The 18,952-nt window shown below is 38.2% G+C and overlaps 1 protein-coding gene across 1 annotated transcript in view; it reads right to left on the bottom strand.

Moving 5' to 3' along the window:
• Positions 1-18,952, bottom strand: part of DOCK3 (dedicator of cytokinesis 3) — a 199,621-nt gene that overhangs the window by 89,055 nt on the left and 91,614 nt on the right. The window contains exons 10-12 of the mRNA XM_009321865.1: positions 16,815-16,896; positions 10,162-10,222; positions 7,755-7,902 (exon numbers count right to left, since the gene is read on the bottom strand). Of these exons, the coding sequence (XP_009320140.1) occupies positions 7,755-7,902; positions 10,162-10,222; positions 16,815-16,896 (291 nt within the window). The remainder of the gene's footprint in view (positions 1-7,754; positions 7,903-10,161; positions 10,223-16,814; positions 16,897-18,952) is intronic.

Here is an 18,952-nt window from a genome sequence, read left to right as displayed (position 1 = left end):
TAGAGATAACATGAAAGGTTGTGGGGTGTTGATGAATGAGAGAAATCCCACATAACTCTTGTTGTTAAAAGTGGAAGGAAAGAAAACATTCCCTAATAGTTATCTCCTTTTTATGGATACTTGGGAGCCTGTGGTGACTCTTCTGTCATTAAAGCCATTGTTTCACTCTTCATATTATGACAGAATGAAGAAAGCTCTGGACATCTTCAGCTGAATGCTGTGCACATAGGAACTTAATTTTAAGCTGAAATTAACTGTTGCCATATATTACCTTTTTGTGCTTAATAACAAAAAAGATGTTAGAATCAAGAAATAAAAAGTGAAGTTTGAAAGACTAAATAAACCCCTGATTTTTAGTATCTCAGACATTTACAACGAGACTTTTGCTTACCTACATATTTTACAGAATACCCCGAAACATGATGCAGGCGCAGGCACCCCCCCCCAAATTGTAGGACAAGAATATATAACAGCACAAAGTATGCTTCTATATGTGTATCATCTTCTGAAGGAGCATTTCACAATTGTTTATTCATCTATATGTCATTTTAATAAGCATTTGTAAATACTGTTATATTTCATTTTCAGTTACATTACCAACTGTAAATCCTCAATAAAATTCTAGGACCGAAATGACAATGTACCTTTCCTGTTCGGTTATGCAGGTAAAGGCTCATCATCTCAAACACAAAGGAGAAGAGGAACGCTGGCAGGTGGGGGAAGCCTGGTAACCTCATCAGAGAAAACCCAGCACCCTGACCCTGCTCCTCCCGGGGCTGCCGCAGGAGGATGTTCAGCACATTGCCCAGGTGCGAAACCCGTCAAGATGAGTCGGCCAGAAAGGCTCTCTGGATCGCTTTAAAGACTGAAATGGGTTACTGCCTTTGGTGATAACGGGATGCTGGGGAAGAGCATTTTGGGATTGGTTCAAGACTTAATATGAATTGTAAGGAAATGGAGGTTTAAGGGTATAAAATGGCCCAGTCACGTGTTGCTGTCAGTGTGCTTGTCTGGTCACGCCCTGTGCCCAAAGTGAGTGTCTAAAACCAGGGCCTGGAGGGATTTGTAGTGTATATATGTACGTATGCAAGTTTTCCACTAACAAGATTTTACCCTGATAAACCAGAGAGGAAAATAGGATGAGGCCTTTGGTGCTGTACATGTCTGTATGAGTGTGTACTTTCTGCCTGTGCTGATGTGTGTGGCCGGCTGCGTGTGTATGTATTGTGTGTGTGTGTACATATGTGGAACGCAGGCTCAGCCTTGTGCCTGGCTGGACCTGGGGGCATGGAGCTACGCCCTCTACTGCAGCATGATGCTATTCCATCGCAATAAAACCAGACTGTGTAACTGTGTAGTGGAAAGTCAAAACCAGAATCTCTTACTGCTCCATTCCATGCTTTATGTATAAGTATTTCGAAGTGGAGCAACATTTAAAAAAAAAAAAAATCCTCTTTAAATCACTGTATCTATAGCTCTATAGATATTCTCATTACTCTGATGGCAAGATTCTGGAGAGAGAAATTAGGGACACTGCAACATTTGGAAATTACACTGTGACAGACATAGCTGAGAGCACCAGAAACAGATGCTTCCGTTTCCTTTCCAGTCATGGAGAAATGCAGGTATCTTTTAATGATAACTCACAAAAAAATCCTCACGTGATCAGAGAGCCAGCACAGCAGGAAGGAGAACAAGAGCACACCTGGATGCTTGCTTCTTTCTGGATCTTGGGCACCGGAGTCAGAAGTGCCACACTTCTGTTTAGGATCCAAAGCTAGAGAAAACTTTCTCTAGAGGTAAGACATATGCAGAGCTATATTGTGTAAAGTACTGTTTACACAACTTACCAATATTTAACTAGTATTTGTTTGTATGTTTCTACCGTCAATTGGGAAAAGACATTACTTGGTGGTTGGTAGTCTGCATCTAGAATTCTGTGCTCAGTTTTGGGCTCTCTAATACAAAACAGACAACTGGAGAGAGTCCTGTGGATGGGCAGGTGGCTGGAGCACGTGATGGAGGAGGAGAGGCTGAGCGACCTGGGCTTTTTCAGCCTGGAGAAGACAAGGCAAGAGGGGGAGTGTTAACAGCAAGGCCTACAAGCAGTTATTAAGACAAAAGAGCCATCCAGATTCTTCAGTGGTGCACAGTGAGATGATGTAAAGCAACAGGCATAGACACAAACAAGAAAGGTTCAGACTGGATATTAGGAAAAGCTTTTCCATGAGGACAGTCAAGCATTATTGGAACAGGTTGTCCAGAGAGGCTGTGCAGTCTCCATCCTTGGACGTTATGAGACACAACTGGACAATGCCCTGAGGGGTCTGGTCTGATCCCATAGCTGGCCTTGCTCTGAGAAGGAGGTCGGACTAGAGAGGTCCCTATCAACCTGAATTAGGATTCCTACTTATCTTAACATCAAAGTCACACGACTTTATTTGCACTAGTATATTTAAAGCTGTATAACCAACCTTTTTTTTCTGAACTCACTAAGCCTGAACGGAATCATTCCAGTAAAAAAGTGTCATTAGTGCTATATACCTTGTTACCACATAATCAAGGGACACACTATAAATGTTATGAAGTACTTTACACTAGTGTAAGCACAGCTGAAATGACAATTTTAGCAGTATAATAATCTGACCGAAAACCAAAAATGGAACCTTTACCACAAACAGTGTATTGGTTAAAAATTTAAAAAAAAAGGAAAAGAAAATAAGAAAAAAAACAGTATGTTGATCAAGTCTAATTGCCTTTTAAATTCAGTTGTGTCTTATTTAAATGACAACTGCAAGATTTAAAGACTCCCCATGAAGTCAGGAATTTTTAACTCAGTAGCAATAGTGAATCTTATTTCTCCTGAAGTGCAATTGAATTAAACAATTAAACTTTTTTCTTTCTTTTAAGAATCAGTAGGACAGAAAAGAAATGAAGACTGTAAGCCTTCAGCTCCTAGCAAGACAGAAGTCTTGAGAAATAAGTCACTTTGTAAAACTTCTCCCATGCATATTAACGTTTTTTCCCTTCCCCCCCCCCCGCAAGAGTATATAATGTTGGCAAAATTAGGGTAGGATACAAACCAGCTACTGTGAAGACAGTAGGCATTTTTTTGTCTGCTGCATTATGTAACTGAAGAATAGCATTGCAAAAGGAATTATGGCTATCTAGAACAAGTAGTAGCTGGTAATTTTCTACAGCTTCAGTATTACCAAACCATATACTGCCAAGAATGAGATAACCTACAAAGCCTGTTATGGCACCCTTACTGACACCCCCCACAAATGCTGATTATTACAAAAGCAAAAGGAACACAGAAAACTTGGAATAAATTAAACACGAAGTACAGACAGTAAAAAAAGGAAAAAATGGAGAAAAACCATTAAGATTTACTTCCTCCCAGCGTGCTATCAAAAAATATTAATTTAATTAAAACGCTGATTAGGCTGTATTCCTGTATTCCTAGGTTATCTGGTGTAGTTAAGACTGGGGTTATCCCACCTGAAATCTTAGCTCCACCTGTCTCAACATTCCTCCTTTCACTGCAATGGGTTTAGGTATCACACATCTCAGCTGATTGTTAAGAACGTATGAACATTAAAAAAAGCTTCCCACGCTGGCAATAGGAGATGCTACTGGGGCAAGGTACAGGAGCAGTCAGGCTCATGTACCCTGCCCTGAGGTTGTTGGATTAGGGATGTTAGAGTGTATATCCCTGTCTGTTCCTATCCCTCTATGGACCTGCTGTTCATAAACTTGTCTAATCCCCTTTGGACCTGCTAATACTGCCTATCTTCACAACATCCTGTGGCAATAAAACCCAGACAAACATTACCTGCTTTCTAAAGAAGTACTTTCTTCCATCTTTTTTAATGTCATCTCCTACCAATTTCATTGAGCATCCCTAATTCTTGTACTGTTGTATTCCGTGAACAACAGTTTACCCTCCACCATGATTTTGTAAGTCTTGGTTGCATTCCTTCCCACCAGCACTTTTCTCCTCTTCAAACTGAAGCTCCCCACCTTCTCAATCTCTCTCATAAAGAAACGACTCTATGCCGTTAAAACATTTTAGTTGCTCTACTCCGTACCTTCTGGAACTCTCCTTTTTGGGAGGAGAGATCAGATGTGCACACAGTAACTCAAGATAGGTCAGCACTGAAGTGACCTTCCAGAACTTAACAGTATGGCAAATTGACTACATTTGCACTCCCCAAAACAATCTCTCAAAACCAAAACACAACAGAGCTAAGACATTAATCGACAGTACGAAAACCCTTTCAGTAATTGTGGTGTTCTGTGCTAACTCTGAACTTCAACCAATATTCAGCTTACTCGTCAGGAAAAAAAAAAATTATCTTCACATGTTTTTGTGAATTATATTTGTGTTTACATCTCTTCTTTTGCCAAAACATTCAAAGTCATTTACCCTACTGCAATTAATATTCCCGAAGATAACCAATAGGACAAATTCTATACCATCCTCCATCCTCACAGCTGAGACTACAGAAAATTTCTAACCTCTGATAACTTTTTAGTTGCTGTACCAGCCTCTGGAGTGCAAGTTAAAATAGATTTCAGCCTCCAATGACTTATGCCTGCAAATTAACCTGGAACAAAGTTATCCCAAAATCAATGGACTGTAAAGATAGCTTAAAGCTAGTTTTGTACCAGCTACCAATGTAAGCTGCACTTTACATTTCCTGAACACAAAGGAGAAGAATATTCTCCGAAGTTTGAAATGCTGGCCTGAAAACACTTGCCTGTAATGCATTTCATTGTGTTAATGTTTTACTTGTCTAAATACCAAATATATTACAAAACATATTTCTAGTTTAACTAAGAATTTTCTCCTGAGCCATCCATCACCTTTTCGGGTTGGCTGGTTCCACAGTAAATTTACCATTTGGAATGTTTGCCATACTACATCAGACCCTGATGTCAGACAGAAATGCAATGTACGCTCTTGTCCAGCTGGGCAAATAGCGACAACTGAATATCAAAAGGGAAAGGCATTCAGGCAATACACCACGTTAAGAGGTAGGAATTTTAAGAGCTAGTGCTGGAGAAGGAGGGGAAAAAAAAAAAGGATTGAGAGAAAACAGAACAAAAAATAACACTGAAAAAGATAATATGAAAGAGAAATACATGAAGTTTTTAGGGGAATGGGAAGACTGACACAGAGAGTAACGTTCAATGAGCAAAAAACTCCATTAAAGATAAAAATTCATATGAAAATATGAATTCAAGTGGTCTCAGAAAGAAAAATTGATCGAGAATTTAGTTTCCATCTTGCTTTTTAAATATTTTACATGCATATTATTAAAAAGAATTATAAAAGTAAACCTTCATGCTTTTACATAATGAGCTTATAACTAGCGCTGTGGTACTATATCCTCTTAGTAAGATTATAACATGACCGCGGGATTAACAAACAGGAAAATCTGGATTGTGAGAAAAGTGTTTTTCAGACACAAATCTTTAACAATAATAAGGCAAGCTGAGAAAGACTGGTGAAGTACATTGATTCCCCCCCTCCCCAGTAAGCATTTTCTCTCGTGGATCCAGCAAACGTCTCCATTGACACACCACGTATTTGTTTCAGCCTTTGTTAGGTTCTCAGTCTCTCCAATTTTTTCCAGCTTCTTCCTGTGAAAAGGCTTTTCTGGCTGTATGCTGACTGCCTCATTTGTGGCAGCCGTAAGCTTTAGCCAAATAGCGTACAAAGAGAATGCTTTTTACTGCTCCTTTAAAAATAAAAATACACCTCCCTCCTTATTTCATCTTTATGATGTTTTTGGGTTGGCCTGAGACATTTTAACAATAATCAAAATGAGAGCAGCAGGTAAGAAAATCAGTTCAGCGCTGTTTAAGCATTCATATACAATTTTAAACTTACAAATGACAAAAATCTGTCATTTCATTTTTACTCTATAAAGCAAGAAAAGGTAGGTTGGCTAAAAGAATGCGCGAAGAGAAGACGCAAGCAGATAAACCTGTGAAAACATTCTGTTGTGGAAGACCAACAGCTATTAAAGCTGCTAAAGGCATAAGCTGGTGCCCTTTAGATACATCCATTTTCCCTTCTGAAGATTTCTGCTGGAGGTTTACAGAGAAGACTCCAAACAGCAGTAGCATAAAATAATGATGTACAAGACTTAAAACAACTCAAGCGAATGATAACGGTGATAAAAAATCACAAGCATCTGATTGCAGAGTTGCATTCTGTTAGGGGCTCTACCTCCTCTCTGGGAAGGCAGTAAAGGGTGTGCGTGGATGTTAAAAACAAAGGGTGTGGGGAAGCAGGCGTGAAGAACAGCTGGTATAAACCTACTTAAACATTTAGGCAGATACAGCTGGTACTTTGGGTGGTGTGAAGGGAATCCACATTTACAAAACACTTCGGAATAAGAGGAAGAAAAGGGAAGTGCTCTCTCCTGTGATTGTTTTGATCATAGTACTAGGACTTCAGATTGCTCTAACTGCCTGCATGACTTTATTTGTCACTGCCAAATGGAGAAGTCCAATATTTTACAGGTTTTTTCTCTCCTATATTTCAATGAATAAGAAGCTAAAGATGCATTAAAAGGGCATCAAAACAGAAATCTGATATTCAGAATGTTCCATTACTGCAAACATTCAAAATGTTGCAGTTGCAATACATTAACACATACCTACAAGGCCAATATTAACATAAACTATACAACCAAAAACCACTGGTTTGAGATAAGCTGAAACTGAATGGTGACAAAATGCCAACATTATCCAGATTCTGTTGGCAAAAAGAAGAAAGACGACCATTTTCTTCCCTCTAACTTGACATTTTTGCTACAGTTTTCATAACTGTTGGCAAAAGAAGAATGGAAGAGCTGACTCTGAGAGACTTTTCTTTGGACTTACAGATTTCTAATGTATGAAGAGATATCCAAGAATCTTTCAGTGAACAGTGAAAGCCATTTTTTCATTTATAGTTTCCCTTGAATGTCAGATTTTCTGCTATTGAATGCACTTCTCAAAGAATAACAAAGTTCTATACCCCCCCCCAAATTACCTTATTACTCGGAGAGTGGCCACAGACCACAAAGAAATGTCAGCTGTATCTCAGCCCATCTGTGAAGCAGATCCTGCCAGTATTTATCCTCACTGACAAGAGATTTAAATATTCCCTGCAGTCTCCAGACAGTTTGTCTGGGGCCTCTTTATTACGACTGTGAGACCACATTTCATAACAAGAATTTGTTAGTTCAAAGTTCAAAATCACAAATAACTGAAGATAGATTCTTGCTCAAAGAATGTTGACTTGTTTTGAGTTTTCTGGTCATACACTGTTGATGTCAGTTGTTTTCTACTTCTTTTGTTGGTCACCATGACTGATAAGGAATAGGAGATGAGGCGTGAGTAACTATGCCCATCATCAGGTGAAATACAGCATATTTCTTTGATTTTGAGCTTCGCAGACTTAAAATAAATCATATTAATAAAAGTGAAGCTTTGCACGTCACACAAATTTGGGCAATATTAAATAATTTCTGAAGCATTTCACATACCTGAAACATCTGTGATAATATTCATTAGTTTCTATGAGCTTCTGGAATAATAAAGGAGCAACAGCACTGTGCCAACAGCAACAGTTTACCTTGTGAGGAGGATAAAGCAGCAAATGGAGTTTATGGCACCTTAATATGTCTTTAGTATCTCATCACCCAACATACAGAGCATTCTTCCTAATTCTTTCCCTTCTAGGAGGTACTCACGTGTAAACTTTGAGAACAAAATCCTTCTCTTCTTTTATTTCAGAGATTGACTGAAGTACATCCATGATACTCAATACTGCACAGCCATAGGGGCGGCGATAGTGTAAATGAGGGGGCCCTTTTTTCGAATCATTTAGCAACATGCGACCTAAAATTAACAGAAATTTAAAACATCAGATATTCACACACAGCCGTTCTGTCTATTCTATTATCCCTCTGAGTATGCATACCTACAGTAAGTTTCAACTACAGCTTGCAGTCTTTCCTATACTTCTCACTCCTCTTTCGTCTTAGACAGTTTCAAATCCAGAGGTCCCTTTGAACCTACCAGACCCACTGGGTCTGATTAAGGCCGTCACCTCATTTAGCTAACAGAACACTCAAGGGCAAAGTGAACAGCATCATGTCTGGCCACCTTTGATTTGCAGCCCCATGACACGTATTTGCATCCAGCTGGGTTGACTACAAATCATCTGTTGAATGAGCCAAGAATATGGCTTGTACTCACCTCTCTGCATCCACACAAAGATTCACTGTGGTCCTTCCATTATAGTCCAGTACTCACACAATTTTTCACTTTATACAATTGTTTTAAGGGAATGTGTTATATATTGTGTCACTTATCATGTTGGTCTTGGAGCACATAAAGGAGAATTCTGACATACGAAGCTGCTCAATGATTAACTTCCTCGTGCTAAAGCAGTTTTTTAATAGAGTAAAAAATGCTAAGACCAGAAAAATCACTATGATAATCTAAGCCAACTTGTAACATTACACATAATAATTTGTCCAGCACTTCTTGCATCAAGGTTAAGAATCTGAGCTTGAACTACATATCTTTCTAGAAGCTTCATTTATCATCTCAAGTGATAACAGAGTAATTCTAACTTTCAGACACTTTATGACACAGTGAAGTTGGATAATGAAAAACTGATCCTTCTAACACATTTGTGACTTAGAAGACATATTGTCATTCACAGGACAACACAACAAAGCTACGGTTTCACTAAGCTGTTTAGACCTTCTGTACTTCAGAAAAGGTATCTGTGGCTGGTAATGGATGCTAGCAGTGAATGGGCTGGAAATAGGGTTAAAACCCCTTCCATTGCAAACACTACCTAGCCATTTTTCAGTTAACTGAAAACCTGGAAAACATGAAAGACAACGCACTACTCCATTGTTTAGAATGGTACAACTGAAGAGACTGTCTGTTATTCCTACTGTATGTTGTTAACGTTCTAGGCTTAAATATTTGAAATAAGTCATACTTCACATAGGTAAAATATTTACTTGCTAATTTCTCAGTGAAAGTACACACATTCATAGTTGAGAACCATTTAACTCCCTGTTACTAACTAATTATACGCTTATTGACTAGAGTTTTTTTTTTCTATCCAGCACCTTCCATCTAGAAGAGATTCTAGCAATTTAATTCACGTACCAGAAGTCATACAGTCACTTAAACACACTGCTGGGCTAAAAAATTCACCTAGTTGTCCGTGAACCACTTCGAGCACTGAACTATACTGCATAAGACATTCTAAATTCAACTTCAATCATAAACACTTTCCATTCTTGCTACTGCAAATCTCAGAAAGAATAAATGAAGCCTAGCCTGGCCTACGAATAGTCAGAGACCCCCACTCTATAAAGGGTGACTAGTCAAGCGAATTAGCAAGGAAGGGCTTTCTTCCTTGGGCAGGGTCAGGCCTAGGTACTACGCATCCAGATCTCTCCTTTGGATAGCTCTATGTGGGCAGCCAAGAGAACCCGGAAAGAAGCAAGCGTATGCTGCTAAACGTTGGGCTGCAAGCTTGATAGGCTGCCAGCAGGCAGGTACTGCTGCTAATGCTCCTTTTTGGCATCGGCAGGTAGAAAGAACACCTGACAGGTATGACAGCTTCCCTGCTCTCGTGTTTCACAGGCACCTCCCTGAACTTGAGTGTGGGTTCTTGGATGCACTGCAGACTCCTACAGCAGAAAACAGATCTTTATATATATTTGTCTAACAGCCTCTGATTTACTAGATGTGAGTAGCCAGGTATACTGATGTCCTGCCCTGTAAACTAGCTGTATATCATCAGTAAAAAAGACCTCATTTTAAATTTTGGAACATTGAACAAAAAGCCTTTTAGTTCCTCCCTCCCCCCCAAATGAGGTGTTTAATCAAATATTTTATTTCAGACTGAAAAAAAAAGAAAAAAATCACTGTTAAACTGTCATCAGGAACCTTTTAACACTTCGCTACATATGGTCTGAATATTAATCTCAGCAGATAGGCATGGTCTATGACTGAATTTTCTAACTGGTTAAATCATTACAATGTCAGTTAAGTAAAACATACACGTAAAAATATTGTAAAAACAATGTTAATTGCATATATTTCAAGTAATAAATCATACTGTACCTATTCGAATTACATGGGCAACTATGTACAAATCTCTCTTCATGTCCTTGCTGCTGAGATCCTAAAAGATCGGAAAAAATATAGGCATTAAAAAAAAAAGAACACACTGCACTTCCAAAATAAGTGCCTGCAAAATTCCCACAAACAATAATAAGGACTACACAGTATTACTCTCCATTCATTTAGCTCCTGCATCTTTAAATAAGAGAAAGTATTATTATTTTTAATTTAGAGACAAGAAAAGTAAAGCAGAGATCGATTGTATTTGGTTGGAACTTTCTTTAGAAGGAAAAGAAATGAAAGATTCTGACTCCACTGACTAGTGATGCTCTATCAAAATTTTAGCAAACATTTAAAATGTTCATTTAATCCTTGATTCAAACACTTTATTAGACTGTACTACATTTACAAAGTAAATTTAAACCCCTGAGTTACCTCAGCTGCAACCTGTTCTGGCTTCCTTCACCCCATCCCCTGACTGCAGGTCACAGGCCTGTCCCTAACCCTGTTCCTTTGCTTCTGCTTTCCTTTTTCGGCTTTTGACTTCTCATCATGGAGTCTTAGTCTCACATGATGGCTCCAGAAAAAATTGCAGCATGGCTGTCAGAATTTAGACAAAACTTCAAGTGCATTTTATTTTACGAGTGGATAGGTGCAATTCCTCAGAAAAGCAAAAGTCTGAAGAGGAAAAAAGGTAGGAGACTCGGAGACATGGTTTATTTTCATGCTTTTAAATGTGCAGCTTTAACCCTGTTTTATATGATATATGTTCATTACATTCTGAAAGCAGCAAGGCAGTATCTCAACCGTGCATAGAACCTACAGGCTCTATCGATATGAGTTGACGGGAGCCAAGGGCAGCTAGTTCATAGCTAACCTTCAAAGCCCAAAACCAGGGTAGGCTGCATGCAAACTGCTGACTGGAAATGCTTTCTGCCCCTTTCTAGCTGCTGAAACACGCCAAGGGATTATTTGGGGAACATGGTATTTGGAAAGGGCCACATTTGGCCAAAAATGTTCTAATGGTTTAAGTAGCATAGAAGATCACTTATATTTAGTATGTTAGAAACAGTGATAGAGTACCGGAAAAACTAAGAAACAAACTCAGTTTTGAGATGAGGTAATTGCTTCGTAAAACATAGGGCCTTAATATCTCCCGAATGTTATTTTATGGCAAACAACTATATACATGGATGAAAACTCTCAAATTCCATGTCATAGAACAGCAGCTCAAAACTTTTAAAAATAAGCTTGAAGAAAAGCCAAAAAAATGGGAAAAGGAGAACCTACAGAAGAGCAAAAGGGAAGCTGAAGCTAGTGAAGACAAAAAAGTATTATTGACCTTGACAAACCTTTAATAATAAAGAAAATAAATTAAGGAAATCTGTATAGAGTACTTGTCAATAATTCATTACTGTGGCATTTTGCATTAACATGTTAGAAGCTGTCTTAATTGCGATTTCCTGGGCATGTTGCATTTTTTTTCTCATAACACTGTAGACAAAGATTAACTTCTATGACATTCCCCCCTCTCTTTTTTTAATTAAAGATCCAAGAAACGTTTCTTCCTAAAAACATTAGCATTGTTCAACAAGTTTTCCTTATGTTACTAACCTCCAAGACAAGAAGATTTTAAACAGATAATATGTACTGTTAGAATATTCCTTCCTGTTTTAGACTCTGATGCAAAAAGGCTCCTCCTTGTGCTCTACAGCAACAGCTGTTGCCTCTCTTTCTCCCCGCTCTACTAAGTGCTGTCATCTTATTGTTATGCGCTGACTTATGCCATACAGCCTCCGAATTCTCCAAACATAAAGGGCATCGCTCCAGTCATTTCTCAGGAGCAGAGCAACTGGAAACGCAAAAGGGTTAATGTAGTCTTCCTAAGAATGCGGGAGAGTGAGCGAAGCGTGTGCGCACGTGAAAGAGAAACATCCAAAAAGAAGGTCTGAAGCTCAGTTACTGTTGGCCACTTCACTCCTCCCCTTACACTGAAGCAATGGACATCACCTCACATCATTTTAAAACATTGTTTTGTTTGTACAAAATGCTTTCAACATGATGCTTTTTAAAAACAGCTCTAGGGCTTTATATATGACTTTACAAACAACTTGAGATGACAGCTATGTGTTCATGTTTCTTCACTTTTCTTTTTTCCTTTTCAGTTGAAGAAAGATATCCATCCCAGTGGTAACAGTCACTTCTAAAAGGTACATTTGTGTGGGCAGAACAACACTGGTGGATTTGTTTATGCACAAATGCAGGCTGGCCTTCTAATACTACATTTTTTTTGAAAATACAGTGCAAAAATCAACTGGAAAAATCTCAGTAACACACATTCAGATAAGATCTTTTATTTTTGTTTTTAAAAAAACACAACTAATATATTAAAACCACTGTAAAAGGAAATAATGCAATTGTTTATAAAGGGGGGAAAATTTTAAACTGTGTACATCTAAGTTCTGTCATTCCTAGTTTGAACCAATTTAGTAAATTCAAAATCATATTTTGCTGAAAGCTAAAACATGAACTTCAATTCACACAGCAAATTTCTTTCCCATGTGACTTGAGAAACCAAATGTCAACAACTGAGATTATGATGGCAATGCACATAAACACTGAACTTCAGATTATAGTGACATATAGCACAATAGAATCTGGGCACAGTGACTGAGTACTAGGCATAAAAAGAATTTATTCTAAGGAGAAGTTTCAGTCCCTTTCAAATAGCGTTATATTGCTAAATTACAGGAGGCAAGTAATAAATTCATGGCCGTATCTTCTTACTCCGTTTAAAAGGAGCACTGTATTTCCCTGGGCAGCATATGCAGTGAGTTGCAAATATGCTGTTTGGTACGCTTACCAGCTAGCAGATCATGTCTCTCTGAAGCCAAAGAATTAAGCTATATAAATCTTCCTCAACGTTTTCTCTTCAAGTCTTATTTTGCTGCCGCATGAATAAGGGAACATACTTTCTAGGCTTTCTTCATCACCTAACACACCAGCATAGCATATGGTAGGCTTTATCTTGCATGTCTTGGAGAAATGTGAGTTCCACGATAAGAAGGGCTTTCACATAGTTTTAGTCTCAGTAGTGCCTGACAATAAATTTCAAAAAGCAAAAAAACTTGGAGGTAGTCCTTAATACTCTAGAGAGTAATAGATTTTTAAAATATCTGTGATTTGACAGGGGGAATTTTATTATACTATCAGATTACCAGTTGTAATTAACAGCAATTTAGAGAACTGTTTTTTCAAAGGGCAGCTGTCAAAATATCAGAAAATGGGCATGCACATATTGATGGGTTCACACTTTAGTCGCTTTTCAATTTCACAAAAAAATATACTGTGTCACAGTCAAAAGACAAAAAATGTGGGCCCAGATGGCCTTGTATTTCATTTTGTACAGCACAAGCTTTTTACAAGGGGAGAAATTCCTACTATGACATGGACCAAACAATCAAAAACCCCAACCCTTGCGGGGAAGTCTTCAGATAATTTATCTGCAGAGAATCCATGCACATGACTCAGGACCCAGAAGAGGACAAACTATGCTTACTATTTACTTGTGTGCGATATAAATAAATCAATTTCCAGAAAGGTGTTCTTAGCACTGCATCCACAGGGGGTTTTATTTCCCACATCCTTCTGAGCTTCTTAAGTGGTACTGGTTGATAAATTAATTTCATAATACCTCTAATTGCAGGGCTTTTTAGAAAATCGTCCCTAATATTCACCACCACCACCACCCCCCCATATTAGGTATGGAGAAGAGTTACTCTATAATAACGGTTAGTTCTTTACAATGCTGGTTTCTAGAAAGGTCTAATGGTATGTTAAAAAACCCAAACATCACCACCACCGCCCCCAAAGCAGTGGAATCAAGGATACCTGACTGCCGCTGATTAGTTATTTAAACAGCTTTACCAAATTCAGTTGCCAACCTCATAGGCCCCAGAGAGTAAAGTCTTTAACAAAAATGGCAACCTTATACTGTGTAGTCACGTTTTAATTCAGACACAGGAATGTTTTTAAAGCGTGCACAGGCTGAGGTTTGCTTGAGTGAGCTTTAATCTTCGGAGGAAGTAGTTTCTCACCTTTGGTATGATATGACAGCAGATTCAAAAACAAAACCTAACTAATTTTGATATCTTACACAGGGAGACAGCTGAACCCCTAGAAGCAACAGAGATAGCAGGAAAAGACAGGGACACCTTGAATTATCTAAGATATGGGGCTTGCCTCTAGGAAAGATTGGAGTTTTAGAAAGGTAGTGCAGGGTGGGGGACAAGGCGAGGAAATAAATAACTAGATTTAAAGCCAAGACTAATACAAACTTGGGAACAAACCTGAAAATCATAGAACTATCTTATTTTGGAAGTATTTCATAATTAAGAAATTACAATAAGATAGAACCATTGCAGATAAAATGGTTATTCAAAAAGCTATTATTTGTTGCTCCTTTGCTATATAATTTGGAAAGTTCTTTGAATACACTGATGAAAAATATTCTATCAGAAGTGTGCAATTTTTTGCACAGATAGTTCTCCCAATTATCATAATTCCTGTTATATAGAGTATACATTCTACCAGAGAGAGTGATAGACAAGTCCAAGCACTTCTCAGAGCTGATACTGAGGCAGCTTTGGTATTTTTGTGTAGTTAAAGAGACAGGTAGCTTGGAAGAGATCTCTGGTCAGAAGGGCAGGTGCTACAGAGTGGTGCATGTCTGCAATACTCAGGGCTGGCCTCTTTTGGACCAGGCTGGCCCCATTCATAATATGCAGCAGGTCTCTTCTGGAACTATGTTATGCCCCGGCCGTAGCATATCATTATTCTTTTTGTATTTTTGAAATTGTGTAAAGACTGGTTTGCAGGTCACTGGAGCAAAACTGTTTCACACTGTCCACAACACAGCGCGAAACAGGACAGTTGTTGCATGACCCTAAGTAGTGTGGCATCAGTGTAGATGGGGAAGTTTGACGGTGAAAGTCTTTTTAAGAATGATGAATCTCAGAGGCCAGAACGTGCCAAACTTGATATGAACCAGTCTATGCTGCCTCTTGGGAGTAATCCTTAGAGCAATTCTTAATCCTACACTCACCCTTTTTGCACGATCCAGACACCAGTGCTGAAGCTTGCTCCCTGGCCACCTTTCTCTTAGAAGAGAAAGATACTTGGTTTTGAGTTACCAACAGCGGACTCATCAGTGCCAGTGGCAATACTAAGACACTGTTACTGCTGACATTTAATCAGCTGGTAGCACTTCACTGATGGTGCCAAAACCAGAACTGCTACTGATGTCAGCATCAATGTCAGTGCTAGTTTTGGATTGACCTGCATATCTCATATCCAGATAGAGGCAGAACTGAGCACCCTTACACCTGGCTAGATATGCTCTGTTCCTTAAGAGGAGAAATTCAGCTATTTCTTAAAGGAGAAACGGGAATGGTGCTGAGAACCATGTCCAGCCCTGCTTGACCCTAGAGAGTTTCATTGCCAGAACTAAAGCTTATACCAAAGCTGTCTGCCATTTTTTTCTTCACTGGAGGTAAAAATACTTCTGTCAAAGAGCTTCTAGCATGTGCACTAGCTAAAGGTGAGTCATGATGGAAGGTGTTTATCACACTTGGGATCTGAAATTTCTTACAGTTGTTCTGTGATGAGCTGTTAAGTTTCAGTGTCTCTAGATTTCCATATTCTTTCTGAGAAGTGACAGATAAAATCATGGTCTGACACGTGATTCTGAGGCAATTTTTAAACAGAACTTAGGACCAGTGCAGAATGGATATTAAAGCTTGCGTGTTTTCAAACTACTATTTTGGTATAACCAAAACTACAAAACAAGAAGGCAGTTAGGAGAGAGGTGAGTCTGAGGAATTAAAAGGAAGTAAATCTTAGCTGGCTATTTCACTCCCAACTGAGGTATCATCTGGTAGGAGCCACAGATGGATATTACTTATCCTGTCTTTCTGGCACAAATGGTTAAAGACTGCTGGTACAGTTGGTCATATCTGCTTTGCGTCAGGACGGGGTAGCTATTTGCACAGACCTGCTGTAGAAACTTAGGAAGTCACGGTGTTTCCTTTATTACAACCAACTCTCTGTAGCTCAACTTGGCTGTTGCTTCTGCAGCACACCCCGGTCTTTCTGTTCCACCACACACACTGTGCTGCCGACCTGGGAGGCTACTGCTGCACCATCGACCTGGGGCTGCTACGCAGACTCTTGAACGGGCCGTGACAAAAATCTGTTTGGAGAATTTTCTGTGTGCGTGTTGCTGTGGTTGTTTTTCTAACTTCGATTCTGAAAAAAGTGCCTTGCTTTATGTTCAGGCCAACGCAGCTTTTTCCTGTGCCCTGTTATCTAAGAGCATAGTACGTGCAATGAAAATATTCAAAATTTCGAACTATAAGCAGGAACAAATGCACTTAGAAGAAAATACTTCAGAATATTTACTTAGCCATAAAAATAATTTAGACATACGTCCATTTTCTTATGTTAACATTTAGTTACAACCATAACAAAATTTAGAAACAGCTTCTGTTCTACTCAATATACTGGAAAGGAAGAATTGGTTTTTTCCCCCCTCAGGGTGAATACATCTACAATCATACTACTGTAAGGGAAGAAGAAAGGGAACAGACACGTACTGTGAAAAGTGCACACATTCGATCTATCTTCTCTGGATTCCTGGGGCCTCCATTCTTGTTTAACCTCACCATAAACCTCTCACTAAAAAGCAAACAAAAAAATAAACAAGAGTTTCATGTACACACTTCAACATAAAAATACGGGTAGATATGTTTGGTTTTTTTTTTTTTTAAAAAGATGTACTAGGTAGTATAATTTTTTTTAATTTCCAAAGCATATGAAACAGTACTCTCTGATCTAGATAAAATTACATGGAATAGCATAGAAGACTTCTAATAGCAAGTACTCTGCATGTGAAAACATCATGTTGATGCATATTCATGATGCAATAACATTAAAATAACGTGAATATATGCAGCACAGGATTTGAACACATTACAAGTACTTCAGGCAAAGGGTAAGGCATGCTTGCTGAGGCGTACGCTGCCTTTGGTAAAACTGAGTTCATTAAAATTCACTCAAAACTAAAAGTAACAAGAATACCAATTAAGCAATCTCCTTCAACATATACTATTTATAGAAGCAATGTACTAATTCAAACACATTAAGATTCCATTGATAGAACTGCTTATCAATCACATTAAACAGTCCTTTTACCAGCAAAAACAGCGTGTACAGCCAGACTGCAAAATAAATAATCCTTACTATGGATGGTAAGCCACAGACATTGATATTATTTCTTAAGACAGACAGAGAATTTATGTATACAAATAAATTAGATGAGTAAGAGTAATTTAAAGATGTATAGTAATTTATACTAGATGTGCGATAACAAACTTAAGTATTGAGCAGAATTTTCTTCCTACAGATTCACAGAAATAAAGCAAGAGCACACCATTAAATCTTCTAGTTACATTTCCATTATATCACAGATCCTTTCAATTTTATCTATCCAGTATGACTGTATCAACTCCAGTAACCCTTATCTGACTAAAACACATTCTCCAGTATGTTATCCACTGTTGGCCTGAAAAATATGAAAACGTGGAGTAGGCACTACTTCCTCTGGCAGCTTGCTCCAAAAGGCTATTCACCCCTACTGTTAAAACGCATGGGCTAACATCCGCTTAGGAATGTCTGGTTTCAGTGTGTAGCCACTGCTTTTTGTTACACTTTCTTCTGTATCTTAAAGAGCCCTTTAGAAAAGCTAACAGGGCAGTGATATCAGTCATTAATTACATTATGTAATTATAATAATCAAACATCTCTCCAAACAAGTAAGCAATTTAACGCTGTTAAGAAATTCAAGAAAACGTGCTGGAATCATTTTACAGAACTTACCCATAGTGCGATTTTTCAACACCACTTCATGAACAGTTCTAAAAATGTAAGTTTGTAACAGTCTAGTACTGGTAGCACCTACACCATAAATACAAATACACACATATGTGTATTCCACACATATGAAATCAAGTCCTTAATAATCCTAACTGTAATTTATCAAACATCACATGTTAGCATTACGCTGTGGGTTCATTTGAAGCAACCTGTCCATTATATCTTCAGAATTGCTACTTTTGTCGGAATGGTCCCTAATTCTGTAAGCATGACTCATACAGCTTGTCATACACTTTTGCACGTTTATGTGCTTAAGTTTATCTTGCTAAGCAAACCAGATGATGCTCTCTGGCTGTTTCACTCTCCCTATTACTCACTATTAATCCAATCTGCACGTATCCCACAACTTCATTCGGCGATAATTTTAATTATTTTGCAGCAGATGCTTATAAACTTGGAGATTGTTAACATGCCCCAAAGACATGCACAAGAAACAGATATTTGATGATTCTTTACCTACAACTGCTTTCTGAGATGTCAGTTAGTAACTTAAGAATGTTTTAGCACTTTAATGAAATGGTATAAACTAATCTTTTAGTAAGAATTTTATGATGTATTAAGTGGCTGTACAATATTACAACTTCAGTACATTACAGCAACAGTTACATTACAACATTATTACGTCTTCGTATTTACCTCTACCCAACACATAAATTGCAAAAAATGAAGTCAGAGTTTTTGAAATAAGACCTATTTTCAATAAAAACACATTAATTACGTTCTGAACCCTTATCATTAACTCAGTCTTGTGCCCATTATTTTGCTGGTAACCAATTAAGGTTGTGAAAACACACAGTAG

Source organism: Pygoscelis adeliae, unplaced genomic scaffold (assembly GCF_000699105.1).
Source record: "Pygoscelis adeliae isolate BGI_AS28 unplaced genomic scaffold, ASM69910v1 Scaffold94, whole genome shotgun sequence".
Taxonomy (NCBI): Eukaryota; Metazoa; Chordata; class Aves; order Sphenisciformes; family Spheniscidae; genus Pygoscelis; species Pygoscelis adeliae.
Note: the sequence above shows the minus strand (reverse complement) of the source record. Positions and strands in the feature narration are given on the sequence as shown.